This window comes from Protomyctophum bolini, assembly GCF_963924005.1.
Source record: "Protomyctophum bolini genome assembly, chromosome: 14".
Classification (NCBI taxonomy): domain Eukaryota; kingdom Metazoa; phylum Chordata; class Actinopteri; order Myctophiformes; family Myctophidae; genus Protomyctophum; species Protomyctophum bolini.
In genome coordinates this window covers 3392954-3415644 of record NC_137875.1, presented here as the reverse complement: position 1 = coordinate 3415644, position 22691 = coordinate 3392954, and the positions used below count along the sequence as shown (strand labels likewise).

At 42.9% G+C, this 22691-nt stretch overlaps 1 protein-coding gene across 9 annotated transcripts in view; it reads left to right on the top strand.

The window, feature by feature from the left end:
* The window catches only part of sorbs1 (sorbin and SH3 domain containing 1), an 82164-nt gene extending 60644 nt beyond the window's left edge, over positions 1–21520 (top strand). For 5 of the 9 annotated variants that reach the window (XM_080782224.1, XM_080782223.1, XM_080782225.1 and 2 more), the window contains 10 exons: positions 1818–1988; positions 4045–4091; positions 5077–5191; positions 6994–7119; positions 8583–8777; positions 8993–9559; positions 10663–10761; positions 11602–11813; positions 13899–14005; positions 16254–21520. In XM_080782224.1, coding sequence (XP_080638350.1) covers positions 1818–1988; positions 4045–4091; positions 5077–5191; positions 6994–7119; positions 8583–8777; positions 8993–9559; positions 10663–10761; positions 11602–11813; positions 13899–14005; positions 16254–16321 — 1707 coding nt within the window. In that variant the 3' untranslated portion in view covers positions 16322–21520. The remainder of the gene's footprint in view (positions 1–1817; positions 1989–4044; positions 4092–5076; positions 5192–6993; positions 7120–8582; positions 8778–8992; positions 9560–10662; positions 10762–11601; positions 11814–13898; positions 14006–16253) is intronic. The other 4 variants (XR_013965287.1, XM_080782227.1, XM_080782229.1 and 1 more) reach the window with 4 other exon arrangements.
* The last annotated feature ends 1171 nt before the right edge of the window (positions 21521–22691 follow it).

Sequence of the window (22691 nt, the reverse complement as noted above, 5' to 3'; positions counted from 1 at the left end):
GGTCACTTCAGGCTATGGGGTTGTTGTTGCTGCTGGGAGGGACGCTATGGATATTGCGCTCGTATGGCTAAATATGACATTAAAAAATTATGAATTTCTATCGATGTCATAGTTACAACAATGACATTGAGTTGACATGTTTTTTTAAGGGTAACTGTAGCGTAATCACAATATCACAAGACTGACACGACGAGTCCCGCAAATGAGGAAGTAGGAAGTAGTGGAGCAGACTCACTGGCTCTCAATTCAATTATCTTTCATTTGTAATCGTGCATATAAAACATATTGCCCCTCAAATGCCCCAGCCACTACAGCATCGTTCATGTGAACTACTTTGTCCACGGTTATTCATTGCAATGAAGAAAAATCGCTATGATGATCAGCGACGGCTTGTCACCGTTGGCGAGCACGGGTTGAATGCAAGCTTCAAGCCGGCCGGACCACCCAACCATGCGCTATACATAGCGATTCTCATAATTTCAACAGGCTTACATATTACATCATAAACATACTATTTCACATGAACAATGGTGAAACTAAGATATGGGGATAATATTATACTTGCAATGAAATCGCATTGCGTTTTCATTATAATACTGCTGGGTCGAACACACAGTCACACCCTCGCGCTGTGATTGGCTAAGACTCCGCGTCACGCCCCACACAGACCCTCCTCCCAACACACTTCCTGACGTCCCGACACATAAACAACAGTGGATATAAACAGATACAAACACATAGAGGGAGACAAAGGGAGAGTGTATGTCTACAGGGCAGCAGCTCAGCATCAAAATATAGGGGAAGATAGAGGGAATAAGGCCACAAATATAGATAGATAAATATTTTGATTTTTGGCTGAAAACCTGCCTATATCACCTTTAAGTCATTTCTATGTAATTATATATAAAAAAGCAACTGATATTGTTGCCTAGATACGTCATAATACAATATGAAATTGTCCCATATCTGTTGCCCTATCATTTAAGCTCAATGTATACTCCTTTGCGTGTACCGTGTCGCTTGCCGAAAATATAACGGATCAGTTCTTGTCGGGAAGCGACAGTGTAAATTAGGCATTTGACATAAAAAAATGTATCATTGCGGTCTACGTGTCTTAAAAAAACTCAGATATTCATGCATTATACATTCAAACGTGTTACATAAGTCTGTCGCATGAATAAAACAGTGGGGTAAAAAAGAAAAGGAAGCCATTATATCTTGGCAGGGGGGTCGTCAGTCAGTGAGACAAACGAGACTCCCATTTCCTCCTCTGTTTCTCCCGAGACAAACGAGACTCCCATTTCCTCCTCTGTTTTTCCCGAGACAAACGAGACTCCCATTTCCTCCGTCTGTTTTTCCCGAGACAAACGAGACTCCCATTTCCTCCGTCTGTTTTTCCCGAGACAAACGAGACTCCCATTTCCTCCGTCTCTGTTTCCCGAGACAAACGAGACTCCCATTTCCTCCGTCTGTTTTTCCCGAGACAAACGAGACTCCCATTTCCTCCTCCGTGTGTTTTTCCCGAGACAAACGAGACTCCCATTTCCTCCTCTGTTTTTCCCGAGACAAACGAGACTCCCATTTCCTCCTTCGTCTGTTTTTCCCGAGACAAACGAGACTCCCATTTCCTCCTCTGTTTTTCCCGAGACAAACGAGACTCCCATTTCCTCCTCTGTTTTTCCCGAGACAAACGAGACTCCCATTTCCTCCTCCGTGTGTTTTTCCCGAGACAAACGAGACTCCCATTTCCTCCTTCGTCTGTTTTTCCCGAGACAAACGAGACTCCCATTTCCTCCTCCGTGTGTTTTTCCCGGCAGAAGGTCCTGGAGGAGCAGCGGCGGCTGAAGCGCGAGCAGGAAGAGGCGGACGCGGCTTCGCGGCGGCACGCGGGCATCGTCCCCACGCACCATCAGTTCATCACCAACGAGCGCTTCGGAGACCTGCTCAACATCACAGACAACACGGAGAAGAGGAAATCAGGCATAGAGGTATGTTTCTACTGTATCTACTGTATGTATACTGTATGTACTGTCATCAGGATGATATCGCTACGTCATGTTGTAGTATGGTTTTGTAGTCATCAGGATGATATCACTACGTCATGTTGTAGTATGGTTTTGTAGTCATCAGGATGATATCACTACGTCATGTTGTAGTATGGTTTTGTAGTCATCAGGATGATATCGCTACGTCATTGTTTCGTAGTCGTCGTCAGGCAGTGAACAATCAATCGGAACTTCCTTTTCCCTCAAAATGTTCTCAATAAAAGCCACAGGCTACGAGAGCTTTTATTGTTATTCTTCATGGTTTGAGGGAAAAGGAAGTTCCTGCCTGTTGTTTGTTCCTGCCTGATGACTACAAAACAATGACTATACAACCAAAGATGGTCTATTTATGAAGATGGGCCGACTTCATTGGAGCCACTAGAGGTGAAATGGTACACAAAAGCCTACAAATGGTCTCCTAAATATCTCCCCAACATTCTTCCTGTCTCCTAATAATGTTACTGCCCACCTCACGTAGATACGGGAAGTAAAGCCAAGTTGCGGCCTCTCTTGCTAATTTTCCTACAACATGACGTAACGATAATAATCCGCTCCAGACTGGTTCACACGACAATTTAGTAACACAGACCAGGCTTTTTCCTCCGAGGTGGAAAGCCTGGTGGCGACGCGAAGGTTACAACAGATCTGATATTTAATTTTGCTATACTTAAACATTTGTAAATTGTATGAAATTATCGCCTATAATGTCATGTGGATATAACACTAAATACTTAATGGCAAATAGCAAATATTTGGCATCTATGCCTTATACATAATAGGCTACATAGATACTGTACATACCATATACTGTAAAGTATAGAAAGTGTATGAATAAATTGGAAACTTTTCGCCTATAATGAAATGCCCAAAATAGGGAGGCCAGTCAGGTTGAACCTGGTTAAAGGAAAAATAACATGGATGGCAGATGCTATGTCAGTTGGTGCCTGGCTGGGGGGAGGGAGGGGGGCATGCGTCAGTGGGGTGTCTGTGTTCACAGATGGCCTCCTCTGCTGTGTTGTGGAACCAAAAGGTGTCAGAGTAAATATATCAGCTTGAGTTTATCGCAGAATATGTGCACTCCACGGACACAGTGTGCCATTTTCACACTGTGAATATTTCACTCTCTATTTTGAGAGATCCTGTGTCCAAGTGAGTCGTCATAGCGCCGCGGCATGACGACGTTACCTCCAGGTGAACTGGTACTCTGGTGCTGTTTTACTATGCTGTCTGCCTGCTCTCTGGTACTCTGGTGCTGTTTTACTATGCTGTCTGATCAAGGGTATCATTTTAATTAAGGGTACAGTATATGTTCAATTGTGGTGGTGGCCCCTGGCGCCCCGACTGGCCAGGGGGAGGTAGTTTAGAGACTGCACGTTTTTGTGAGGGTACCCGTACTGTAACTACTCTAGGGGACACGGGGAGAACATGGGGAGAACATGCTCCTTATGATCCCCAAGAAGATCAGGCTCAAACCTGGGGCAACAGGGCCTTCTCCGTGGCCGCCCCTACCCTCTGGAATGCCCCTCCCCAAACAGATCCGGGATGCCCCCCCCTCACTTACCACCTTCAAAACCGCACTGAAAACCCACCTGTTCAGAATAGCATTCCCGAGCTGATGTGTTTTTAACCTGCTACATGTACAGTTCTTATTGGTTTTACTTGTTTTCTTTTCTCATGTCTGTCCGTCCGTCCGTCCCCGGCCACCATGTAAAGCGTCTTTGGGTATTAGAAAAGCGCTATATAAGTCCCAGGTATTATTATTATTATTATTATTATTATGCAAACTCCTATTCGTCAACCCCGCCTCGGGTATGGGCACTGATGTCGCGGAGGAGGGAACACGCCCCCAGCAGTGCCCACAGCGGAACCCAGGACCTTGTAGCTGTGAGGCTAGAAGGTCACACTACCGACTGTGCCACCTGGTGGCCCCTGTTATAATAATAATAATAATGAATAGTGTTCTCCTCTTCTAACCGTGCTGTGCTTTGTGTTCCCTCAGAGGACTCCAGCCCTGGCTCGCTTCGACTTCAGAGCTGAGACTCTAAAGTAGGTGAAAGTCACTGTGGCGTGTCTGTTTGTTTGTTTGTTTGCCACAACATGCATCACATATTCTGTGGGAGAAAATATAAGCGTTCACATTTCATCATGTTCAACACACTCTGTAACAACACTGTTCCCCCAAACTGTGGGTCGTGGACACATTGTCACAGGTCCCTTTAGTCTCCTACATTTGGTTTTTAATTATTATTATTATTTCAAATCATTTTCAAAAAACATCCCCCCCACCAAAAAAATTAATAACTAAATCAAATGATTATTTTTTTCAGTAATGTCATGAAGCAATGAAAGAAATATTTCAGAAATTCCATACATTAGAACAACTATTTAAGAAGTACTCAAAATAGCCAAGCTTTGTAGATCTGCTATTTTCACTATAGTTTGGGTCCCAGGGCGAATATTTAATTTGGTCACAGTTTGGTCAAAGGTTTGGGAACGCCTGCTGTAACAACATCTGAGCCAGACTAGACTAGGCCAAATTATTTTTGTGTCATTTGTTTCTCAATGGTCTCGCACCTTCCTACCTACATGACTGCCTGCCTAAATATGTCCCAAACCGCCCCCTAAGGTCTTCCACTGCTGGCCTGCTCGCTTTGCCTAAAAAAATGGCAACTAAAAAATACGGGGAAGCAGCTTTTTGCTTCTACGGGCCGACGGCATGGAACAAACTCCCACTGTACCTTCGACAGGCAGCCTCTGGAGACATTTTTAAAGCACAGCTCAAGACCCACTTCTACACCGTTGCTTTTAATTAATCTTTTATTTTTTGTTATTCATGTCCTCACTGTATTGCATTAGCATTACTGCTTGTTTTTTTATGTTCATGCCTTGCTTTTATTTTTTTCTCCATTGCTCTGTAAAGCACTTTGAGCTGCATTTCATGTCATCAAAAGTGCTATACAAAGAAAGTTTTATTATAATTGTATTTATTTGTTTCATTTCACTAAACCCGTCTTCTGTGGTGTTTTGTCAGGGAGTTGCCGTTCCAAAAGGGAGACATCGTGTACATCGTCCGACAGGTGGATCAGAACTGGTACGAAGGGGAGCATCACGGCAGAGTGGGAATCTTCCCAAGAAGTTACGTCGAGGTAGGCAGACTTATTTTGTCTTTGTCTTACTTCTATAGGCCACTATTGAAAGTGTTCTCACCTTCTCTATGCTTGTCTGGTTTGGTCACACAACCTCTCAAGACAAATCAATGCTGGAAAGAGTAGTACGTCGCACATCAAAAAACATAGGATGCAGCCTCCCTACACTTTCCTCACTCTATTCCACCAGAATAATTAGGAAGGCAAATAAAATCATTGCAGACAACTCCCATCCTGCACATCACCTCTTCAATCTCCTCCCATCAGGCAGGAGTAATAGAAGTATCCAGAGCTCAACATGTCGCTTCAGGGATGCCATTAGACATCTGAACTCATAGTATATGCATATAGCACTTTAAAAAACTGAATGTAATTTCCTATGCTGCTGGTTTTTGTTTTTGTATTGTACTGTCCTTCTTGTTTGTGTATCTATGGTTGTCTGTATATGTTGAGTATGAACCAAGACAAATTCCTATCAACTTGTTGACATGGCAAATAAATTATTGAATCTTGAATCTTGAATAATGAACCTATAGACAGAATAGCAAGTATACAAGACACATTGCCACTGAAGCAGTGCAACTGTATTACCCTTTCACAATGAGACAATTTAAATGTAATTTAAATATGGGGTGGCTCAGGGGTAGAGTGACCGGATGGTAACCGCAAGGTTGCCAGTTCGAACCCTGTGGGCTCCCCCAGAGTCAGTGTCGAAGTGTCCTTGAGCAAGACTCTGAACCCCTAATTGCTCCTGATGTGCAGGTTGGTGCCTTGCATGGTTTCCGCCGCTATCGGTGTATGAATGTGGTGAATGACTGTAATGCACAATTTATGTAAAGCGCCTTGGATAAAGACGCTACATAAATGCACCATTTACCATGATGACATTTCTACATGCAGTTCAATAGCTGTGAGTCTGAATAGACGCTGTAAAGTGGATGTCATATTGACCACATGGCAGCCATTTTGCTGTTACCCTTTTGTTGTTACGCCTGAGTGTGAAGTAGGAGCAATAAGCCTGGCGTGAGAATGTGTTCAAATGGTGTTCTCTCATTGGTGGAAAGTAACTAAATAGATTTACTAGTACTGTTCTTATTTGGACTTAAATTTCCAATTTCCAATACTTTTACTTGTACTCCACTACATTTCAGGTCCAAAAGTGTTACTTTTACTTTAGATTATTATGACAAAACATACAACAGTAACTATACTTATACACTTAGGCCATTTGAAAATAGCCGATGTACAAGCTCACAATGCGTCGCGATGTGACGCATTGTGAGCTTGTAGATCTGCTATTTTCAAAAGATGTTTAAAACATGTGAAAACTTGAAATGGGACATTATGCATAATGACTGAGAACTTTCCACGTTTGGTACTTTGAGTACTTTTGTACTTTTTTTTTGTACATTTGAATTCCAGACTTTTACTTGTAACGGAGTAGTTCTGCATTTCAGTATTGATATGTTTTGCTTAACCCATTCTGAACGGGAACCCATTTTGGTGTTAGCATCATGTTATGCTTTAGCTATTGAAAAATAGCAGACCTACAAGCTCATAGCGCGCCACCGAGTGGCGCGCTACGAGCTTGTAGGTCTGCTATTTTTGAAAAATCGAAGAACGACTGACATTTTTAGAATCTGATCTCAGGTCAGAATGGGTTAATCAGACCAGTGTGTGTCCAGTGGAAACCTCGTATGAATCTGATCTCGGGTCAGAATGGGTTAAGTAAAAACAAAAAGATAAATGTGAGTATTTGCACTGTTTCTTCTCACACACTGTTGTACGTGTCTGTCCTGCAGCTCCTCCCCCCCACAGAGAAGGCCCAGCCAAAGAAATGTGTGCCGGTCCAGGTTCTGGAGTACGGAGAAGCCTTGGCACGCTTTAACTTCACTGGGGACACGGTGGTGGAAATGTCCTTCAGAAAGGTATGGAATATTGGCCATAATAATATTCACATGGCAGCCATTTTACAATGACTTAAAGGTTATTTATATATTTTTATTTTAGGTTTCATGGCATTAAGTACAGCCACACAACCCGGAACTTTTGAACATTCATTGGATTTGTTTTTTTCTGTGCCTTTTGAGCTGCAATGAAAACAGGCAAAATCCCTCAACACTGACATCTTCTGGCAAATTGTTATGTCATATAATGTGGGATTTGTGGACTCTTACCTCACAGTACCCAGGGAAATCAGAGCACTTGTTTGAGCCAGAAAACCCCAGACCACAGAAAAGCTACTAAACCTAAAAATAAATAAAATAAGAACAATTACAAAAACTAAAAAATAAATGTTTTTATGTCACGACCCCTTAAAACTCATTCAGTGCCACCTGGTGGGCACCAGTGTTGGCCCTCGTTGCCACCGAAGCTCATTATAAATACAATAATTCTATTGTGCATGTAATGTGCATATCATCACCTCCACACCAGATCAGAGGAATTTTCGAAAATATGGATTAAAAAATAATTTAAAAAAGGCGACCAAAGGCGCCATTGGCACTCTTGGCCACCAGGGGGAGGCGTCCAAAGGCGTCATGTGGCACTGAGACAGTTTTAAATGCGGTGGGGAAGAAACCCATCACAGTCGCAAATTCAACAGATTAACACTTGAATTCAGAATCATGCCATTTAACCCATTCTGAACGGGAACCCATTTTGGTGATAGCATCATGTTATGCTTTAGCTATTGAAAAATAGCAGATCTACAAGCTCATAGCGCGCCACCGAGTGGCGCGCTACGAGCTTGTAGGTCTGCTATTTTTGAAAAATCGAAGAACGACTGACATTTTTAGAATCTGATCTCGGGTCAGAATGGGTTCATCAGAACAGCGTGTGTCCAGTGGAAACCTCGTATGAATCTGATCTCAGGTCAGAATGGGTTAAGCAAATCCCCCCACCCCCCCGCCCCAGCTCCCCATTTTTCTCGTTCAAAGCTATACTTATTTATCCATCCAGTGAAGTGTACGTGCTGAGCATGCATGCTATTTTTACAGTAACACCTTTGCCTCATGTTACATTTCCACCCTTCAGACACTCCACACAGTCACATACTGTACTGTACTGTACTGTACTGTACTGTACACACAAAGGCAACGTTGATTTATGCTGCTGAAACACGATGCAAGAGGTTTCTCCCTGATGCCCTACATACACTATTGTTATCACCCTGAGGTTGTGCACTATGCTGACACTATGCTGTGTGTGTGTGTGTGTGTGTGTGTGTGTGTGTGTGTGTGTGTGTGTGTGTGTGTGTGTGTGTGTGTGTGTGTGTGTGTGTGTGTGTGTGTGTGTGTGTGTGTGTGTGTGTGTGTGTGTGTGTGTGTGTGTGTGTGTGTGTGTGTGTGTGTGTGTGTGTGTGTGTGTGTGTGTGTGTGTGTGTGTGCAGGGAGAACGGATCACGTTGATCCGCAGAGTGGACGAGAACTGGTACGAGGGCAAGGTCTCCGGCACCAACCGCCAGGGCATCTTCCCCGTCACCTACATCGAGGTGCACAAACGACCCCGCGTCAAGAACGGCGTGGAGTATCCCGACCCTCCCGTCAGCCAATCGCCTCAGCGCAGCACCAACGCGTCTCCTCAGGTACGGCGAGGCGAGGCGAGGCACAACAACAACGTGCCGCTTCACAAAACAAACGAAGCCTCCGGGCATTTTCATTTTTTTTTTACCACTACATTTATTGTTTTGTTGCTTTTGACGTCATCCTTATAAGTTGTTTCATCCTTTTCCCCTTTACGTTTCCCTTCTTCTCCTCCTCCTCCTCCGCCACTGTCCCGTACGGTACGGTGCTCTGATAGCTGTACCGTAACCGTCTGACCGCCACCTCCCCCATGCCCCTCCCCCACTCCCCGCGCCGCTCCGTCTCCCCCGAGGTGCGCTCCATCTCCAGCGAGTGGATCTCGCTGACCGTGGGCGGGGCCAGCCCGCCGGCCGCCCCCACGCCCCCCCTGCCCCCGCTGCCCACCGTGTCCTACCGCTGCGGCGAGTACCTGCCGCCCTCCCTCTCCGCCAGCCCCGTGCCTCCCGCGGGCGGCGGCGGCGGCGGCCCCGCCCACCACCACGGGTACTGCGTCTCCCCGGGCGCCTCCCCCTCCGCCTCCCCGCTGCCGCCGCCGTACCCGCCGCGGCCCAGCTCGGCCACTCCCTTCCTCACCTTCACCCCGCCGCCGGGCGAGGACTTCCTGGTGCACCCGCCCTCGCCAACGCAACAACAACACGTGTCGTCCCGCAGCACCAGCCCGTCGCAGTGCGGGGGGGGGGGCCCGGTGCTGGAGGGCTGGCTGAAGGGGGACGGGGGCGACGCGATAACGAGTGAGAGAGACGGGGGCGGCGGCGGCCCCTCATGGCGAGATAGCCCGGCAGAGGTATTGTCTGCATGGTGTGCGGTGTTGCATCTACAAAGCTCACACTGGGGGACAAGGGCTCCTATTCGAGGGCCCACTAATATGGTGCCTTCGAATGGCCGACTTGTCTGAGCGTTTTTGTGCAGCACGCTGTCGTGCGGACGACAGAGATATAACCGCCGTCGGGTTTTAATCTGGACTTGTCTTGTATTCCGGTGTCTAAAAACGAATGGTGTGTAATAATGAACAGATCATTAAGGAAAACCTTTTCTTTTTACACTGTTTTAAGGCTTTTCTGTGAGTTGTCTGCATGGTGTTGTGTGACACTAACTAACGTGACAATGTTTTGGTTTTGTGTTTTTTTTTTTCAGGTAGGTTCCACAATTTTCTTCTGAATCATATCATATAGTATAAAAGTGTAATCAGATAATGTTATTTTCAAATTAGTTCAGCATGTGTGGCTGCATGTTGAAGAATAGATACTGTAGTCTTTGTGCTTTATTTCTGAGACGGTTGATGTGGGTTAACTTGATCATTTCCCTCGTAGGTATATTGCACATTTTTTTACAGTACAGTTACAGTTTGACAGCAAAGGTTTCAGGTGTTGGCGTAAAGGCTCATACATAGTCTGGATTTTCGGTGGTGAGGTGACCACCGAACTACAACATGACGTCACGAGCCGCAGTGAAGAGCAAACCACCGCCACCGCTCCAGCCCTTCTCTCTGTTTTTATACTCGCCACCGCTCAACGTTATTTCAGCTCCGGTGGTCACCTCACCACCGGAGCGGTGGTCAGCTCACCACCGGAGCGGTGGTCACCTCACCACCGGAGCGGTGGTCACCTCACCACCGAAAATCCAGACTATGAATAGGCCTTTAATTGTTGGAGTAGCCGTGGTTTGGTACATGTGAGAGCTGCACCACCACCACAGGGAAATGCAACTTGAACGCCCCACTCGGCTCTGGCAAAAAGAAATGACCAATAATCCTAAACCTTATTTGGCTTATTTGGTTGTTAAACCTTGGACTCTCTCTCTCTCTCTCTCTCTCTCTCTCTCTCTCTCTCTCTCTCTCTCTCTCTCTCTCTCTCTCTGTCTCTCTCTCTCTCTCTGTCTCTGTTCCAGCTGGTGAAGATCAGTGACGCTGACTACCAAGGACGGACCTCCAGAAGTCCCGTCATGTTGTTCGACATCCACGACAACAACAACGCTAACTCATTTGCGGTAAGGTGCTATTTAGATTGTGTAGCACCACAATGGGCCAACGTGTTTATATTATATATGTGTTTATGTGTATATACAGTAGGACTGTGTTTGTTGTATAGGCCTGTGTTGTATTATATACAGTAGGACATCGATTAGAAGATATATATATGGACCTTCATGATCTCGTTCGTTAACTCTTTTAACCTTCCATCGCTAAAGAATCCATCACATCTCTAACGTACTCACAGAGCCTTTCCATGTAAAACACATTACATGTACTTATACTTCTGTCTCCCTACGCTAATATCACATCTAATAACGTACTCACAGAGCCTTTCCATGTAAAACACATTACATGTACTTATACTTCTGTCTGCGTGTATGCTAATTCTATATCTTTGCCTCGATAAACGCATGCTCTTCATACTGTACATACGACAACGTTAACTAATATTTCATTGTTTTCCTGCATTTACGTGCCACTCACTCTGGTGTCTTGCTTTTCCATGCTTACTCCTCCTCTTCCTCCCCGCTGTGGCCTCCAACACCATCTCTTCTGGTTTTTCCTGGTTTTTCCTGGTTTTTCCTGGTTTTCCTGGCCCTTTTAACGGATCACTTCCCTTTTCTGCCTTTGCTGCTTACTGGACCTACTTCCCCCCCCACCCATAACTCCTCCCACCCCTAACTCCTCCCACCCCTAACTCCTCCCACCCCTAACTCCTCCCACCCCTAACTCCTCCCACACCCCCTAACTCCTCCTCCTCCTCCACAACTCCATCTCTTCGACTACTGGCTGCTTGTGTGTCTTCCTGTGTGTGGGGGGCGGCCTCTCTGGTCCTGACGGCCTGCCACCACTAGGAGGCGGTGTGTAACGAGATCATGAACATAGCAGAGACCTCGGTGAGGTACTGCAGCACCCTGTCACCGTCCTCGTCCTCTGGCTCCTCCCACCGCCATGACTCTGTCCACAGACTGCCCCCCCACCCCAGTAAACAATCTCTCATCATTTCCCAGCAACCCCTGTCCCACAGCGGCAGCCCGGAGCCCGGCAGCCGCCTCAGCCAAGGAATGTGAGTGAAAACCTGCAAATTGACCCATTTTGACCTGGGAACAATTCTACAAAATAATGTCTTCTAAATCCTGACTGTTTTCTTGAAAAACCCTCATGTTTCTGTCAGTCGTTCTCAAACACTTTCATGTCACTTTTCACGATTCTTCAAAAATAGCAGATCTACAAGCTCGTAGCGCGCCACTCGGTGGCGCGCTATGAGCTTGTAGATCTGCTGTTTTTCAATAGCTAAATTATAACAATGTTTAAAACACCAAAAGGGGTACCCGCCCAGAATGGGTTAATTCTGTCCACTTATAGAACTATGACGAAAAATGTGTTTGTCGACTACCTTTTTCTTTTTTCACTGACGGAAACTATATAATAATAATAATAATAATAATAATAAAACTTTATTTGTATAGCACCTTTCATGACATGAAATGCAGCTCAAAGTGCTTTACAGAGAAATGGAGAAAAAAAAGAAAAGCGTGAAGGCAATGACATTAAAAAAACAAGCAGTCATGCAATACAGTGAGGACATGAATAACAAAAAATAAAATCAATTATGTTGTAGAAGTGGGTCTTGAGCTGTGCTTTATGAAAAGAGCTGTAGCTTTATGAAAACTAAAGCTACGATGACTAAAACTAAGACTAAATATACTGACAATTTCATCGACAAAATAAAAAACTAGACTAAAATGTTATAGGAAGGGACTAGTGGAGATCCAGTATACGTAAAAGACAAGTCATTTTAAACTTTACACGCTTGAGAATATAGCTTGTAGATCGGCTATTTTCAGCATGTGTAAAATCAGCCATTACGACGAACAAAATACATTTTATTCGACTAAATCAACTGTCGATTTAATAGACTAAAATCTTATATTTAGTCGACTAACACTAAAACACTCCAGGTGACTATAAAAGGTGACTAAAACTAAATGAAAACTATTCAAGAGACTATATATGAGTTAAAACTCAAATCAAAGAATTTGCTGTCAAAATCAACCCTGCTTCCAGTCAGTCACACACCTGTCCATTCATTTGTATGCAAGGTCCTCCACCCAAAGGCTCAGTTCAGTAGGACAGGGGTTTTCAACAGGTGGTCCGTGGACCACTGGTGGTCACTGGAAGTATTGCATGTGGTCCTTGACCATGCGTTTAGTAATGTAGGATTGGTTAAAAATGTCATTCCACTAGTTGAGAAACAGTGAACTGAATGACCCGGTGACCTATGATGACCATTAGTCCATTAGTAGTCATTTTACTGACAAGTTTGGAGGTCAAGAAATTCAAAAGAAAAAGGGAGTAAGAATCTCAAGAGCGGGAAGTGCAGCGGATTGTCTGGCTGAGTCATTATTATTAGGAAATGATACTTAGTCAGTGGACAATTGGTTGAGAAACTGTGGAATGTATACACAATTACACATGGGATGCATTGCAAGTGTTACAAAAGCATTAATCTTATAGCCCATATCCCCACCCAACCCAACACAACAGTGGTCCCCAGGTTGATTCTAAGTCAGGGTGGTGGTCCCTGGTTCTCAATCAGTTGAAAACCCCTGCATTAGGACACACATTCTAATATGTAATGATATCAATATGCATACATACATATCTCCAGTTGATGGTGGTATACAGTAAGTGGTCCTTTATCGTTAAAAATCAACAAAGAGCCTGCATTGACTTCCATTATCAAATGTGACTTAAAGTACCGTATTTATTCTTTATTATTCTTTATTCGGATCCCCATTAGCTTCCACAAAGTGGTCGCTAGTCTTCTTGGGGTCCACACAAAAATAAATTATACAAATGAATTATACAAAACATAATTGAAATATAAAATAAAGGTATTTCAAAAAGTACAAAAAGTTATTTGGCACTTCAGTCCAATCAGTCCAGCAGGTTGTGAAACACAGCCTCTCATAGAGATCTATCATCTTGTAGAGCCACGCCATGTTAAAAGGTTTAAGTTCCTATAAACGTCATCCCCTGGTTCTGCCTGGTTCACGGAAGTAATTTCTCTATGGAGAATAACATGTGGTACTATAAGCATTGTGGTCCAAAAATAAACAAGATGTCTCTGCGTTATTGTCTGCTCCAGTTTTCAGGCCCTGTACAGTTACGTGCCACAGAACGAAGACGAGCTAGAACTGCAGGAGGGAGATCTCGTCAGCGTCATGGAGAAGTGTGATGACGGCTGGTTTGTTGGTATGTACCCGTAGGCATGTTTAGTGGTGACACCGGGACCATTAAATATAGTTCAAATGGTTTCGTAAAAGGAGAGCGCCGTATCCACTCTCCTTTTTGTCATTTTGCTTTATTTCAGAGGAAAATGCCTTTTTTTCCCTCCAACCTAATCTCCATAATCCTTACTAATGCTCATGGACATTACCATATCTGCTATGTGTTCGGTGGGGATTTCAAACGTATGTACATTTTTATTGATGCTTTAAAAGCTAATATTCCATGACGAGAAAGGACTACAGTAGCGCGTCCATTAGCTTGAAGTCCCTACAGATTGTCATCCGCGGAAACGTTCTTGAACCATGGCCATCCGTAGCCACCTGTAGGCACTAGTGAGGACAAATATGTGGAGATAAGGTTTTAAAAAAGGAGCAGTGTTATTTTAAGAGTGGGAAAGAGACCTATAGTGCAGTCTGTTGGTCCTCGTCAACTCGTAAAGACGAGTGGCATCGAGTGGCAAAGCAACATGCAAAGTGAGTTTAACGTTGTTTAACGTTGTTTAATGCAATCAGGTAGGACTTTTCTGTGTGGATGTCAGCTGGGCTGTCAAGGCCAGAAAGTAGTTTTTGCCACTCAGTAGGCATTCCTGCGTAACTTCCTGGTTTGATGATGATGTCAGGCGCATAGTGCATACCCTCTATTGTCACATGACATATTTACCACCTGCTTGCATTCTGATGGTCATCAGGAACAGGTTAATGCTGTTAGGGGTCTTCAACAGTCACATCTTGGTGTGATTATAGGATATATAAGCAATAATATGTCAATTTCAATGACCTTTTTTTTTCTTTCTTTTTTGGTATTCAGAGTACGGCCAGCAATGAGTAAAACGCTCGCAAAAAATATGTAGTCTCTGTGACACATCTAGGGGCCACAACCTGCATTCAAAGATATTCCTAGAAGCTTTGTCATTGATTGGGGAAAAAAACCCGGTCGAAATGACTAACCAATCAGGAAGTAGACAGACAAATCGACCAATGACAAAGCTTCTAGGAAAATCTTTGAATGCAGATTGCGGCCCCTAGATGTGTCACAGAGGGGGAGCGTCTGAATACCAAAAAAGAAAGACATATTGACAGTATTATTGCCTATAGCAGCTTTAACCACTTGAACCCTAGCATCCCTATTCTGGGGAGAACTTTAGCCAAAAATAGCAGATCTACAAGCTGACGGTTTAAGTGGTTAAAGGTCTGGGGAAATACACATGAATCCAACAGTGCTGTCAAACAAGTATCTATGAAATCTATGGACTGTTGCTACACAACTGTATCCAATAATGTACTTCTTAAGGTACTTGTAATGTGAGAATAGTGGAAGCACAGGCATAAACTGTGGTGTTTGTTTTTGTTACCTGCTAGGCTCACTATTAATAATCATTTACACACAACGGAAGGAATGGAACTTTTATGGATATATGTGTCTCATGGACACATTGTTTAACGGTTGTCCACCGTGTGAATCATGGACCAAGTATTTACCCTGGTATTTATTACTTTCTCAGGCCATTCGAGTTGCAACTTCCTGGTGGTATTTTCGGAACTTTCAGATTTTTTACGAGTTGACGAGGCGGAGCCGAGCGAACCATTAGTGTAGTGAGGTCACAGGGGGAATGAACCATTAGTTTAGAGGGGTCACGGGGAAATGTTCAGAGAGATTCCAGCCCGGTCAGCCGGGGCATGTATGGGCAAATAAAATCATTGCAGACAACTCCCATCCTGCACATCACCTCTTCAATCTCCTCCCATCAGGCAGGCGATATAGAAGTATCAAGAGCTCAACATCTCGCTTCAGAGATAGCACTTACCCAGTAGCCATTAGACATCTGAACTCATAGTATATGCATATATGCAAATATGCATATAGCACTTTAAAAAACTGAATGTAATTTCCTATGCTGCTGGGTTCTGTATTGTATTGTCCTTCTTGTTTGTGTATCTATGGTTGTCTGTATATGTCGAGTATGAACCAAGACAAATTCCTATCAACTTGTTGACATGGCAAATAAATTATTGAATCTTGAATCTTGTGTGACTAGCCTGGCTAAAGCCAGACCCAATCAGCCGTTTAGCCAGGCTAATGTGTGACCTCACTGGCGAGCATTTTCACCACAACACCAAATGTGTAAGAGCGGGATGTGTTTGTTGATTGTGTGTTTTGTTTTTCTGTAAGGACAACAATCTTAAACATTACCATTTCCTCTTTGTCTCTCCAGGTACCTCGAAGAGGACAAAACAGTTTGGGACGTTCCCAGGAAACTACGTGAAGGAGGTGAACTTGTAAATAAGAACTGTATAAAGATTTGTAATCATGGTTCTTCTTCTAACACTCGGGAGTGGATGTTGGAGCGTTGGGGGGGGGGAGTCATTACTATTGCGCATGGCTGTTGGTTATAGTGTAGTCATTTAGCCTACAGGTGACTCCATGTTGTCTGGGGTAGGTGATCGGTTTGGTGTGAGGAATGTTCAGAGTGCATGAGGCGAAGACGGAGAACAGCTGTTGACTCACTGCCCAAACCTCAGTATGGTGTATACAGTATACCTTGACCACAAGTGTCATTTCTAAGTCAAAATCACTCACCAACCATTGTACATACTAGTATTACTAGTATTACTACAACACAACCATTGTATACATACTAGTATTATAGTATATACAACCAACCATTTGTACATACTAGTACATACTAGTATAAAGTACATTGTACATTGTACATACTAGTATTATATAGCCTAATTTTTTGTCAGTGTAATTTACTTTGTGTACACAAGTGTTTACGTAGCACATACACCGGTGTGGCCGGGAGCAGCAGCTATAAGCAAAACATGGATGAAAGAGTGGATCTTCTGACCGGAGCTGGATTTTGGGGTACTCGGAATAAGGCTTTGTTCAGACTTCAGGCAAATCCCATTCCGGTTTCTCAAGTATGATCTTTAGGACTGTGGCTGTCCACACTTTGCGTATAGCCTATCTGTACGTAATGACATATATAGTCTTGGTGAGTTTGCTTAACTTATACTGTCATACAACGGTGTCACACGCCAAACATAAATAGCAGATATATCGTCATTCGTGACACGCTATGAAAAAGGAACTTGAGTGTCTTGAGTGTCCAGACTGGGACATTATCTTTACTTGATTTGAATGACATTTCAAACCAACCTGGTTCAAATCTGAATTGCAAAAAAATAAATTTCCATGTGTTTTTTTTTTGCTGTTCAGAAAAAACAATCAGATTCCATCCTGTCTAGATGGGCCAGAAACAGAAACATGGGATTTGGGCTGCCAGTCTGAAAAGAGCCAGTGTGTTGAATGATGTCACGTTGGGATGGAAGCTCTTTGTCATCAGCTACCTTCAAGGACCAGGGGTGTTATTGTTTCACTATCAGCTACAGATGCAGACAGAAAACTACATTTGATGACAGTACGATAGGCCATACTTAGAGGATGGATAGTTACGTTGTTCTCCCAAAGGATAGCCTACCCAATAAGTTGTAATGTTTTGATGGACATATACTGTACAAGTGTACATGTAACATATAAATTTCAGAAAGTGGCACCAAGCGTCACCCCAATGTCCTCCCAGAAGTAAATGTACTGTAATGTACATTATAAGACTTAAGACATATATAAGTCTCTGAAGTAGAAAACATATTTTGAGCTCCTTGTTTTTATTTTGGGGTTTGTTTTTTTTTGGGGGGGGGAGGGGTTGCCTTATCGTACCTTGAAAAGTATTTATCGGTTTTTGAAGAACTCTATTGTCAGTATTCATTGTCTCATTCCTTATAAGGGCATACATTACTCGATGCAGTCCAAAAGCTTCGGGCGGCTCCCAGTTCAGTATTGCTTTTGTTTTCTATTTAAAAAAAACCTTTGCAATAATTCTAGTGTATATGACGGAGATCACATTTAGCTTTGTGTTTTTTACCTCTGTCGGTATCACAAAACAAACATTGAGACACGCTCACTGTATTAAAGCCTTTGATTTATACTTTGTCGTAAGACTGTGTTGTGCACTGAGAACAGCCGACCAATAAGCTCAGTGTGAGCTTGTATATATCGGCCATTTTCGGCATTGCAACACCATCGGACAGCAGATATAAATTAATGAAGCATTACTTGCCGTAAAACAAAGTAAATACCTCTGAAGGCAGACAAACCAATCTTTTGTATAGCCTAATTGAAAGAAGGACAAAAAAAAACATGTCATGTCATATTTTATGTCATGTTTAAGCGAACATATGTCACATGTTCCTTAACCCATTTTGGGTGGGAACCCCTTTTGGTGTTAGCATTATGTTATGCTTTAGCTATTGAAAAATAGCAGATGTACAAGCTCATAGCGCGCCACCGAGTGGCGCGCTATGAGCTTGTAGGTCTGCTATTTTTGAAAAATCAAAGAACGACTGACATATAGAAACGTAGCTTTTTCAGAAAACTGTCATTTTCAAACAGACATTTTTAGAAAATGTCATACCTCGTCCTTAAAACTGGAGGTAATCTAAGCTGTGTGTGGTTACGGTTGATGTCTGTAAGGTAGCTGATGGCACACGGCCGCCTATAGGCTAGCCTGGCTCCAGCATAACCACAGGAACAGGCGTGGTAGCACTTAACTTCCTGTTTGGACATTTTTGGGAGATTCCCCCTCGCGAGATAATTGTAGATTAATCAATCATGAAACAAAAACATTGGTGTCTTTTAAGTGAAAGCCGACCAGGCTGTTCAGTGTATAATCATACTGATTTTTTAAGGGCACATTGACATTTTAACCATGCGCTTCCTCTCAACATTGTATGTTCCAGCCATGTAAATGTGTACAGAAACCGTGTCAGAGGCCTAACTGATATGGCTAAATATTTTCATATGTATTGTGTACAACTTTAGGTCATACAGTTATATTGGAATGAACTCATAAGGTATTATAAGTCGACATCAGTATAAAAGGCTAGATACTGTATCAACAGATCCATTCAGAGCATGAAACCGCATCAACCGCTGCCTCAGTATTCGTGCGACACAAATAAGTCACGAGTTCAATAGTTGGTCCTTGGGCTGCAACAAGTCCCTCAGGGAGGATTGTTTTGAACTCTCAAGCGTCAGAGCAGTCTTCCTCTCAGAACAGAGCTCCCCCATCTGAACTGAACAGAACAGAACAGAACAGAACAGAACAGAACAGAACAGAACAGAGCTCCCCCATCTGAACAGAACAGAACAGAACAGAGCTCCCCCATCTGAACAGAACAGAACAGAACAGAACAGAGCTCCCCCATCTGAACAGAACAGAACAGAGCTCCCCCATCTGAACAGAACAGAACAGAACAGAGCTCCCCCATCTCAAGCCCCATCAGATCCCATAACAGGCACCATATGGTGGGAATCCTCTACAAAATGCAGATCGGAAGGTGATACCTGTAGTCCCCTTTGTTCTCATCAAATTCCTCATGGTTGCTATCGTCCCCTGTGTTGTACTCAATCAGAATGCAATCAATCCCAAGCAGAACAGGGTCACATACTGTGTGTGAAAGTCAAATGATTCGACTTTTTTGGTCACTGACAGCTTACCTGTCTCTGTCTGAAATGTCCTGATTATGTTAAACGTTTACTGTAAAAAATGTGTAGCTTAAAAAAATAAATATATATAAATTATTTACCAGTAAGACGCCTGAGGGCGAGAAGCGACCTCGCATCCGCCTGGGTGACGGCAGACTGCTGGGAGAGCGCTGGCGCTTTGGCATGGGGGGGTAAGATCTTAATTTCGGGCCTGTTGAGAACCCTAGTTTTCGTAGGCTGCGGCTGCACTAATAACTTTGAGGCAGGCCCGTAGAGTTTAAATGGACAGGTATCAGTCAAAAGGCCCGTCTAGAGTTTAAATGGACATCGGGTATCAGTCAAAAGGGAGACATCGAAGAGGAAGGATAGATGGGGAAGGATCAACATATGGAATGTCAGTACAGGTCAGCTCCTGATATATGAGATCTATGTTGTTGTTACACAGCAGAGCTTTGATGCTTTTTCATCTCTGTTAATGAAATCAATACTCCCGTAGGTAGACATAAACAAAAAAGATTTCCCACTTTTGTAAACATGGCTTCCGACAGCGGACTGGCTATCATCAGTAATGCTTGTACTTATGCCTTTTCACTCTTTTTTTATTTTCTAGAACAAAGGTAGTCCACATGCAGTTTGCAGAGTGGTGTACTCCATCTCGGATAGACTCCATGATAGACTCACTAATTTTGTTATACATCCAAAACCCAGTAAGGCCTGATTTATACTTGGTTGTGAGCGTGTTGTGAGCTTGCAGATCTGCTTATTTTCAATGCGAGACACCGGCGCACAATTTCATATAAATCAGGCTTACGAAATCACTGTAGAAAGTTGATATAGGACGACGTGCGGCCTAAAAAAACATCACCGGGGATGTGTGAATGTATGGATTTCTGAATGTTCTTGGGGGGAGTGTATACTATACATAATATGTAAAATATTATATCTAACGTTGATCTTTGAATGGACATGCAAACCATTGAGCAAGCATGGCACAATAAAGGATTGTAAATATGTAAAATAAAAAGAACAGATTGCAAGTGATGGAAAAGTCAAAATGAGCTCTCTATCGGTTGCACCAAGTTATATTGACCTGAAGGATGTTGGCAAAGCACATGAGTTACTGAGCACAGGGAGTGTGATGTGATGTTATAATATAATATACACCATGACATGTGATGCTATAATTATACACCATTATGTGATGTTATAATATAGTCACCATTACATGTGATGCTATCATATACCCCATTACACTGCCGCCTGTGAGAAATGTAGGGCTCCATTTTGGTCACCACTAAACCCCTTATCCCTAAACTTCTTTGCCTTATTTTTTTCCTATTTTGAAAAACATTTTTGAATAGTTCAACTAGCCTAGTCTACTTTGACATGTTGTGAGCTTGTAGACTGGCCATTTTAACTATTCAAAAATGTTTTGCAAAATAGTAAAAAAAAAAATACAAATAAAAGTTTAGGGATAAGGGGTTTAGCGGTGACGAAAATGGAGCCCGTAATGCCTTATGTCAGATGCAAAATTGTGCCTCATTTTAATTTACCTTTATTTTTTTGTGTTTGTTTTGTTTATCACTGAAATGTATCCATGATGACATATTTAATATTATGATTGTTTTCCCATAAATAGTCCTAGTCTATATGTGATTGGGAGAACCATTTACTAAAGAACTTGTTACAGTTTTACTTTAACAAGTATCTACAGTGAGACACAACGCTTGGAATAAATGATTATTAATCATGAGAATGTGTTGTTTAGTTTTGCCGAGATGCACAACCTGCAACAGGTTCTGGTTTTGTGTTTTTGCTTCAATTTGCAGTGCTGTTACATTGACAATATTAAAATGAAGATGATGCTATAGGCCTACTCTGCTGTGATTTCGGTATTATGCAATATTTAATAAACCATATAAACAATTTGAAGTTAACTGTCTTGTCTCTGTACAGTGTGTGCACTGTGTGTGTGTGTGTGTGTGTGTGTGTGTGGTGATGTAAATAGGTTTTCAATGTAATGAGTCCCGGGATGCAGGGATGGTCTTTTAGATGAGTCCCAGGGACACTTCAACCACGTTAGGAGTCATATTTTTTACAAATTGCAGCATTTAACTCCTATTTCATTTTATATGGTTATAATGTGGTACTATTCATGTAGAAAACAGAAGAATAAATGATTATTATAAACTAAAGCTAGCAAAATAAACTAGAATAAAAAACAGTACAGTATAGCCAGTGCATTCCGTGGATGCAGAGGTCGTTGTTTTATTGCGTCCCTTATTAACCCATTCTGACCGGGCACCCATTTTGGTGTTGGCATCATGTTATGCTTTAGCTATTGAAAAATAGCAGATCTACAAGCTCATATCGCGCCACCGAGTGGCGCGATACGAGCTTGTAGGTCTGCTATTTTTGAAAAATTCGAAGAACGACTGACATTTTTAGAATCTGATCTCGGGTCAGAATGGGTTAATCAGACCAGTGTGTGTCCCGTGGAAACCTCGTATGAATCTGATCTCAGGTCAGAATGGGTTAACTATAAACTGCGTTTTGGGATGCAAAAGGCACCCTATATTAATCTCTGCACATTAAACAGCGGGTGGAGATGTCAGTCATTTGAAATCAATAGTTACTAGTGCATGTTTCAATTGGCATGTTAGTATAAATGTAAGTCGCTCTGGATCAAGAGCGTCTGCTAAATGCCTAAATTGTATCCTATCTATCTATCTATCTATCTATCTATCTATCTAAACCAGTGGTTTTCAACCCTTTTCATATCAAGGCACACAACATGTATCACTTTGGTGAAGTTACTGGAGAGGACTATTGCATTTGTTTCCACAAATATCCGCCCTGAATTCCACATGTAACGGTACGACCGCATACATATATAGATAGGCCAGACTCACAGGTAAAAAAAAAGATGCCTTTGGCATTTATCTTGTAAACCAGTTTTTTGGAGCACAGCAGCCCCTCTAGGGCCTATGATGTGAATGAATGCAATGGTGAAGACAACGAGAGGGAACGTGTCTGAGTTCACATTTTTCAAGCCTTGTTTATAGTCTGGTGTAAAAAGTTCAGTGAAAAGTGAATGTGGTGG